The sequence below is a fragment of the Mixophyes fleayi genome, chromosome 4, assembly GCF_038048845.1.
Source record: "Mixophyes fleayi isolate aMixFle1 chromosome 4, aMixFle1.hap1, whole genome shotgun sequence".
NCBI classification, from domain to species: domain Eukaryota; kingdom Metazoa; phylum Chordata; class Amphibia; order Anura; family Limnodynastidae; genus Mixophyes; species Mixophyes fleayi.
Genome location: NC_134405.1, coordinates 233964092 through 233973950, shown reverse-complemented (window position 1 = coordinate 233973950; position 9859 = coordinate 233964092). Strand labels below are relative to the sequence as shown.

Sequence of the window (9859 nt, the reverse complement as noted above, 5' to 3'; positions counted from 1 at the left end):
GCCCAGAACCACTTGTCCACATGTCCGTGGTTAAGTGGACAGTGGGTACAACCGCATTTTTAAGAGCACTGAGGACACTTGATCGTACTTCTCTGTACATTTTTGGTATCGCCTGCCTAGTGAAGTGGAATCTCGAGGGGATTTGGTACCGGGGACACAATACCTCCATCAACCCTCTAAATCCCACTCCACTGATGGCGGACACCGGGCGCACGTCTAACACCAACATTGCAGTTACAGCCGCAGTTATACGCTTTGCAATAGGGTGACTACTATCGTATTTGGTGGTCATGGCAAACGACTGTTGGACGGTCAATTGTTTGGTGAAAGACTTAGCGGTCTTACGACTTCCCCTCTGGGAAGATGACCGACTAACAGCAGCAACAGCAGCAGTGGCAGTAGTAGGCGTACCGCTGCAGGATTCCTCGGATGAATCCCGTATTGAGGAGGACTCAGTCTGGCTGCTGACTTGGGCTGCAGGACTGAATCTGATGGAGATTGTGGAGGAAGTTGACGAGGAGGGTGTTGCTGGTGTGTATCCAACTGGACCACGGGATTTAGGTGTCCCTGTACCGATGAGGGTCCTAGCCCCAGTTCCTGAACTAACCACTGAACTATGAAGGTTATTCAGGTGACGTATAAGGGAGGATGTTCCTAGGTGGGCAAGATCCTTACCCCTGCTTATTTGAGCTTTACATAAGCTACATATTGCCATACATTGGTTGTCTGGATTTGGATAAAAATAACTCCAGACCGAAGAGGTGCATTTTTTGGTCTTCTGACCAGGCATGACGATGGGCTTTTTCATCCCATGGACATCAGCTGTTTCCCCCCCTGGTGCCTCATTTACAATAACCACATCACCATCCTCATCATCAAGTTCCTCCACAGCGCCAGCTACATCATCAATAGCCTCCTCCCGAGCCACCTCTTCCCGTACAGTGATGGGAAGGTCAGGCTTGACAACCACCAACACCCTTGGACTCGCCTTGGGGATTTGTGATAATTTCTCTTTAGAAGGCAGAGTTGTTTGCTGTTTTGTTGCTGACAGCATAACTCTCTTCAATTTTTTGTAGGGGGGGGGAGGAGGAGGAGGGCTAAGATCCGTGGGTGAAGCTGAACCACTAGTCATGAACACGGGCCAGGGCCTAAGCCGTTCCTTGCCACTCCGTGTCGTAAATGGCATATTGGCAACTTTACGTTTCTCCTCAGATGATTTTAAGTTTCTCTTTTTGCTACTTTTTCTTAACTTGGGCTTTTTGGATTTTACATGCCCGGTACTACGAGATTGGGCATCGGGCTTGGAAGACGACGTTGATGGCATTTCATCGTCTATGTCATGACTAGTGGCAGCAGCTTCAGCATTAGGAGGAAGTGGGTCTTGATCTTTCCCTACTTTATCCTCCAAATTTTTGGTCTCCATTATATGTAGCACAAGATACTGCAGAATGTGTGAACTTGGTAATATTGCAGTACCAATGGACTTATACTGCTGGATTGGTTTTGCAAATTTGGTTATAATTATTATATATATATTTTTTTTTTAATTTTTTATTTTTTTTTACTTTTTTTTTATTTTTAAAAAACTTGGGAATAGTGGGGAAATAACTATGCCCTTAGAAGCACAGAGCACAGGACACAGCACCACTGGACTGAACAGGACACGGCACAGGACCCAGCAACACTACGGAACTCAGCAGGACAGAGCACAGGACACAGCACCACTGGACTGATACTGCAGAATGTGTGAACTTGGTAATATTGCAGTACCAATGGACTTATAATGCTGGATTGGTTTTGCAAATTTGGTTATAATTATTATATTTTTTTTTTTTTTAAAATTTTTTATTTTTTTTTACTTTTTTTTTATTTTTAAAAAACTTGGGAATAGTGGGGAAATAACTATGCCCTTAGAAGCACAGAGCACAGGACACAGCACCACTGGACTGAACAGGACACGGCACAGGACCCAGCAGCACTACGGAACTCAGCAGGACAGAGCACAGGACACAGCACCACTGGACTGATACTGCAGAATGTGTGAACTTGGTAATATTGCAGTACCAATGGACTTATAATGCTGGATTGGTTTTGCAAATTTGGTTATAATTATTATATTTTTTTTTTTTTTTAAATTTTTTATTATTTTTTAAAAACTTGGGAATAATGGGGAAATAACTATGCCCTTAGAAGCACAGAGCACAGGACACAGCACCACTGGACTGAACAGGACACGGCACAGGACCCAGCAGCACTACGGAACTCAGCAGGACAGAGCACAGGACACAGCACCACTGGACTGATACTGCAGAATGTGTAAACTTTGTAATATTGCAGTACCACTGGACTTTTACTGCTGAATGTGTGAACTTGGTAATATTGCAGTACCAATGGGCTTATACTGCAGGATTGGTTGTGAAAATTTTGTGGTAATTAAAAAATATTAAAGTAGTTTTTGGTATTTTTTAAAAAAACTTTTTTTTATTTTTTTAAACACAGGGGAATATTGGGGAAATAACTATGCCCTTAGAAGCACAGAGCACAGGACACAGCACCACTGGACTGAACAGGACACAGCACAGGACCCAGCAGCACCACTGACCTCAGAAGGACAGAGCACAGCACACAGCACCACTGGACTGATACTGCAGAACACAGCACAGCACAGCACTAAACAGCACAGCACTAAACAGCACAGCACTAAACAGCACAGCACAGCACAGCACTAAACAGCACAGCACTAAACAGCACAGAACTAAACAGCACAGAACTAAACAGCACAGAACTAAACAGCACAGAGGACCACCTAACACACCCTCCCTCTACCCTGATCAATGCCCGAGTGAAGATGGCGGCGACTAGCGGGGAATTTATAGGATCCGAGTATCGCGAGATCCGACAACGGGATTATGAGTCAGAGCCTCAGTTTCACTTTTGAATTTGGCGCCAATACCCGGATCTGTCTCGGATCCGACTCGGATCCGCAACGTTCGGGTGGGCTCGGATTTCAGAAATCCGAGCGCGCTCATCCCTAGAAATAACATGTACCCCAAGAGACTCATTCAATTAGCAGTGAAGTTCTATAGGACCCCCGTGAACTGTGTTTATGTGCACATTACTGACAATTACGGTAATGGAAACTTACCGCTCACTACAATTACCAGTTGCATAAGCACAGATGATGAGGATTTAAAATAGGATAACATTGATACCTGTAGAGGACACATTCCTAGCAAGGCCATTTGGAGCAGTAGGGTGCCTGGTTACCCTAGTGGTGCTTCCTTTTTAAAGAAGTGTGCTAAAAATGAACTTAGAAATGTCAAATATTGATTTCTGGCCTTGCATCAGATGTCTGGTAAAATGGTAGGTAGCAGGTAACACTCTTTCTTAAGGCAAAAGTAATTATTAGGAGTAGATGTTCAAGATTAAGAGACCGATTCAAATCGGCCACGTTAGTGTAGGAATAACACGGCGCTAATTGTATTATCGTTAACATGGTCATTTCAACCTGGATTAAAATTGCTGTACTAACAGTAATACTGTGCACTTTTACCGTACTAATGGTAATACTGTGCACTTTTACCGTACTAATGGTAATACTGTGCACTATTACCGTACTAATGGTAATACTGTGCCCTTTTACCGTACTAATGGTAATACTGTGCACTATTACCGTACTAATGGTAATACTGTGCCCTTTTACCGTACTAATGGTAATACTGTGCACTTTTACCATAGTAATAGTGCGCAGGCCCGACGAATTATATTGGCCCCTCAGAATCCAGCACAAATTTACAAAAATGCTTACTAGACCACTGAAATGTGGTAGCTTTCATTTTATAAATTATATATACTTGTCTTTTAAGTTTTTCATTATACCAAATTTAATTTGTAGACATTTTGCAAAAATACTTATTTAATTGCAACATAGCACCCTACGTTAATTAACAGAAAACATATTCAAAGGTTGTAGAAAAAACAATTGAAAGTATGTTAGCTACTATACACAAGGCCTTGAATATCTTTTACAGAGAAACTAGCACATACAATCTAAAGGTCAGTTGCTGCTGTTTTAACAACTTACACACTTGCAATTACATGTTATCTGCCATAGACATTTTCTAGGCGTGTATAGTACATGTATTTTCTTTCCCTAGGCATTATCAGTTATTAAGCACTCTCATTTAAATTCACAACCGCTAGTTTATATAAGTAATAATGTGTAAGTGGCTGACAGTGACAATATTACAATTATGAACAGAAGAGGGCGGAGTAAACACAAAGGTAACACTGGTGAACCTAAGCCTCGCTGTATGTGGAGTAAACAACTCTGATGAAGGGACTCCGGAAGCCGCCGTCTGATTGGTGCTGCTCTTGTCTGAATCGTTAAGACATGCGCATGCGTAATGGAGATTGGACGCGTACTGGGCTTTGCCAAGGTAACGGGGTCTGTTTACAGCTCCCTGATCTAATCCCAGCAGTAGCAGCAGCAGCAGCAGTGCTACTGGGACACCCCGGGGAGAGGAGACTGATCAACATGCCGGTCCGATTTAAGGTGCTGCTGCTGCTGTGTGACATAAAGACAACTCGTAGCGGCTTAGCGCTCAGCAATATGTACATAGATGTGCACTGTAAAACAGCTCTAGCCAGATGAAGATGCTGATGTTTGCTGACTATACTAAAAGGGTGTTTTGGTAGAGTTGCAAATCCTTGGAAATAGAAATAATAGGATGCAACATGTATATGTGATCTTTGTAGGGTTATGGGGGCTGAAACAAAATATTGCGTGTTGTTTTAAACTTAAATTCCGTCCGTATCTATTTCGAAAATTATCAATCTTTTGTTCCCAGTTCCCACTGAAAGGATACACGTTTTAATTAACTCCCAAGTGTCAGTCAGGCTCCTTTCTTTATATTCTAACCCACATACTGTACTAGAACACTTTAAAAACATTGTGGTATTTGCAGCTTTTTATAACAAGCTGTATTATTATTATTCATTTTCTATTTTTTTTTAAAAGTATTCCAAAGTGCTTGACTGTGTCTGTGAAAACATAAAGTGTAATTTTTAATAACAAAATGTTACAATTCCCTCTTTTGTTCAAAATATTTGCAGATGCCAACATAAATATTGACTTTTACAAAGTATGTTTTTTGTATGTGTCTATCTTATTCAGTTTATGTAAACAAGGGTGTATTTGGCTGATATTCAATGATTTTAAATTGTACCAAAAAGTTGAAATACACATTGGGCAACTAAAAGAAAAAAATAACCTATTTAAGAACATGAAATTCAATATGCATAGCAATTATTGCATTCTCATGACTACTGCTATATTTTGCCCATTAAGTTTAAATTTAAAAATATTTTGCAGATGTGAAAAGCCCCGTAGACTTTATTTCCATGCATAATTTGAGTTTTTGTTTTAAATATAGGGTTTATCAGAATATGGCAAGAATTTCAAGTGGAGGACATCCAGTGATTCAAGTCAACATCGTATTCAGATGTCCAGATGGGCCGGGCTTCGATCAGATGAGCTTGGTGAGCGATAGTTGTTGAATAATATTTTACTAAATCAGTTGTGGTCAACATAATCTTTGATAGGTACTTCACAAGGGACCCTTCTTTTCTGCAAAGGGACCCTATATTGCCATAAAATCAGATTATTGCCATAAAATCAGATTATGACAGTAGAGCATTAACATGAAGCGCTTACACTGCCCATGTAGTAGGTTAACCTAGAGATGCGTAGTCAAGATGGTGAAAAGACATACCATCTAATCATGGATTAACCTGCTACTTAGCCAATCTGAGTGCACTGTGTATACTCTGTGGTATCAAAATTCCTACAAAGAGGAGCGAAGATGCAAAATACAGTCTTCAGGAGGGCCACATGTGACCCACTTAACTGCAGAGTGAAATTGCGTATACACATTTTTTGTTTATTAAACTATAGTTCAGGGGTTGGCAACCTTTTTCTATCAGAGTGCCGGCTAAAATCTAGTGAAGCCCAGGTGTGCCAGTTGGGTGTGATTATATATATATATATATATATATATATATATATATATACATATATACATATATATACATACATACATACATACACACATACATACAGGGCTGCCTAGAGAAATTCATGGCCCCAGTACAGCAACTTCATGTGTCCCCCCTTATAGTCAAGCATGGGAAAAAAAATGTTTACATTTTTTTACCATGCAAGTGGTCGTACAATTGGGGGCGTGGCAGTGCATCATTGGGGGCGTGTCTAGCAGGTGAAAAGCACTAGGCTACCCTCTTACAGAAAAATGCATTACTCACACATGCCCCCTTGCTCAGCAGCTTTGCTCACATATGTCCCCTCTGCCCACATGCTTTAATCACACGTGCCTCCCTCTGCCCACATGCTTTAATCACACTTGCCCCCCCTCTGCCCAGCACCTTTAGTCACACATGCCCCCTCTCCAGCACACCTTCTTCTTACCTTATTCTCCACTGCACAGCATGGGAAGATATCCAGCAGCCCGCCGAGTACCATGTGACCACAGCAGTCACATGACCTGGCGTCTGAAGATACCTGAGCTGAAGGGGATTTAGCCACTACCGATCCCCCCTGCACTCAATAAAAAAAAAAAAACGTACTTTTAAAATAAAAAAATTATTTTCAAAGATAGGTCTCCAGTGGGGACTTGGGCCACCAAGCAGGCCCGGGCAATTTGTAGCCGCCCCCTTCCCTCTCGGATAGATATAGATATATATATATATATATATATATCTATATATATGTGTGTATATATATATATATATATATATATATATATATATATATATTTATGTCCCATTTTATGAGGCTAATATCATATTAACAGTAAGGGACCAGCAAAAGAACGTTATGCCGCACAGTAGTGCCCCAGTTCACATCGTACCTCATAATTGTGTCCCCAATTCATCTTATGCCTCATAGTTGTGCCCACAATTCATACTTTGCCACAGTTGCCCCCAGAAACTCATAGTATGCCACAGTTGCCCCCAGAAACTCATAGTATGCCACAGTTGCCCCCAGAAACACATAGTATGCCACAGTTGCCCCCAGAAACACATAGTATGCCACAGTTACCCCCAGAAACACATAGTATGCCACAGTTGCCCCCAGAAACGCATAGTATGCCACAGTTGCTCCCAGAAACACATAGTATGCCACAGTTGCCCCCAGAAACGCATAGTATGCCACAGTTGCTCCCAGAAACACATAGTATGCCACAGTTACCCCCAGAAACACATAGTATGCCACAGTTGCCCCCAGAAACACATAGTATGCCACAGTTACTCCCAGAAACACATAGTATGCCACAGTTGCCCCCAGAAACGCATAGTATGCCACAGTTGCCCCCAGAAACGCATAGTATGCCACAGTTGCCCCCAGAAACACATAGTATGCCACAGTTGCCCCCAGAAACACATAGTATGCCACAGTTACCCCCAGAAACACATAGTATGCCACAGTTGCCCCCAGAAATGCATAGTATGCCACAGTTGCCCCCAGAAACACATAGTATGCCACAGTTACCCCCAGAAACACATAGCATGCCACAGTTGCCCCCAGAAACGCATAATATGCCACAGTTGCCCCAGAAACGCATAGTATGCCACAGTTGCCCCCAGAAACGCATAGTATGCCACAGTTGCCCCCAGAAATATATAGCATGCCACAGTTGCCCCCAGAAATATATAATATGGCACCGTTGCCCCCAGAAACACATAGTATGCCACAGTTGCCCCCAGAAATATATAGCATGCCACAGTTGCCCCCAGAAATATATAGCTTGCCACAGTTGCCCCCACAAATACATAGTATGCCACAGTTGCCCCCACAAATACAAAGTATGTCAAGTATATGTGCCCCTCAATTTGCTGCTCTTACTTACCTTTGTAGACTCGTCTTTCTCCAGAAACCTGGGTGGGAGCTGCTTCAGTAAAGCAGCCGATGATGGCCGAAACTGAGCTTCTGCGCATGCGCAGAAGCTCCGTTTCGGCCATCACTGGCTGCTTTGCTGACTGAAGCAGCTTCACTGTGGCATACTTTGTTAATGAAACAGCTTCAGTTAAGCAGGCGGTGATGGCCGAAACGGAGCTTCTGCGCATGCGCAGAAACTTCGTTTCGGCCATCATCGGCTGCTTTACTGAAGCAGCTTCAGCGTCGGCGTGCCAGACAAAAGTGGTCGTCGTGCCACATCTGGCACACGTGCCCGGGGGTTGCCGAACCCTGCTATAGTTGTTTGAACCACATCTTAGTACAGTACTAAGTTTAATTGTGTTTTCAGTCTATACATATACAGTAAATATTACACTGGGCTAAATTTTGCAATTAATATTTTAATATATGCCTCTGGGTGAGCTTTAGTGGCTAATAATTACTGTCTATCTGATAACATGCATTCTTTTTCCCTCTTACTTTAATGTATGTGGTCATCTGATACAAATGTTACTGAAAATATATATGTAGGGTATGTTGGTGACTGTATTCATATACTAATATGTTGCTTGTTTGCTTATATAGGCATTACCAAAGAACCAAACTTTCCTTCAAAAAGAAGAGTTCCTTATTACAATCCACAGGTATCCAAATCATTACAATGGAAAGAAAATGTTGAGTATGCTCCAGAATGTTTAAACTTAGGCCGTGGTATTGAAAAAGATTGCTTGGTTGAAGAGAAAATCCACACACCAGATGCACCAAGATTACAGAGAAAATCTAGATCTCAGTCAGCTGTTTCCAGAATGCAGTCTGCTGATGGCCGCTTAGCGGTTCCCCGCATGCAGTCTGCTGATGGACGCTTAGTGGTTCCCCGAATGCAGCCTGCTGATGGCCGTTCAGCGATTCTCCAAATTCAGTCTACTAATGGCCACTTGGCAGCTCCTAGATTGCAGTCTACTGATGGCCACTCAGCGGTTCCCCAAATTCAGTCTACTGATGGCCACTCGGCAGTTCCCAGAATGCAGATGGCTGATGGCCGCCCAGTGGTTTCCAAAACGCAGTCTGCTGATGGCCACTCGGCAGTTCCCAGAATGCAGATTGCTAATGGCCGCTCTGCGAATTCCAAAATGCAGTCTGCTGATGGCCATGCAGCAGAGACGAAAGTGAAGAACAGTGAAACAGAAGACAGCAATATAATGCCAGCACCTAGTAAATCTAGTCCACAAAAGGAAACCAATGGGGTAAGAATGAAAATTTCCTATACATTACATTAATAATGTATATCAATCAATCTTGTCAATTTTATCAGTAAACTTTATGTAGTGCCAAAATATTCTGACATAACTTTGAATTGATGTACAGTGGAATAGACTGGTAGAGGGCTAACTAGAGCTTACAGTCTTAAACAGATCTGGGAAATGAAATCAAAGGCACACCTTTGTAAATATTGGTCAGTCACCTACATTTCCACAAGGATGAAGGCTAAGAGCTTAATAGAGATGGTTGGATTGGACCTCCAACTAGTTCATGTAAAATAAAGTGAGTTGTGGAGCATACATTGATGGATGATGGCATCAGTGAAAATTTAACAAAAATGTGGGGTAAGTGATAATTGTTTGGATTAGCTAGTGATCCAGGGGAAATTAAACTAGTGACAAAAGGCATTCTGTATTAGCTAATGGTCAGACCTGTAAGAAGTTTTGCCAATGACTAGAGCAGCCATATTGCACAGAACCAGCTGCTCAGGCGCTGATCTATTAGATGACAATGTGCATCTGGCTGCTCTGTGCTTCTCTTCAAGGACAGCTGATGACTACACAGATGCAGCACAGGTCATGGGGCTGGTGTTGCTGAGGGAATGATGTAGAGTTGGGCATTAGCTGT

At 42.3% G+C, this 9859-nt stretch overlaps 1 protein-coding gene across 5 annotated transcripts in view; it reads left to right on the top strand.

Moving 5' to 3' along the window:
* Positions 1 to 4391: 4391 nt before the first annotated feature.
* MDM1 (Mdm1 nuclear protein) overlaps positions 4392 to 9859 on the top strand; it is a 49005-nt gene continuing 43537 nt past the window's right edge. For 3 of the 5 annotated variants that reach the window (XM_075209492.1, XM_075209493.1, XM_075209489.1), the window contains exons 1-3: positions 4392 to 4439; positions 5436 to 5541; positions 8558 to 9216. In XM_075209492.1, the coding sequence (XP_075065593.1) occupies positions 4407 to 4439; positions 5436 to 5541; positions 8558 to 9216 (798 nt within the window). In that variant the 5' untranslated portion in view covers positions 4392 to 4406. The other 2 variants (XM_075209494.1, XM_075209491.1) reach the window with 1 other exon arrangement.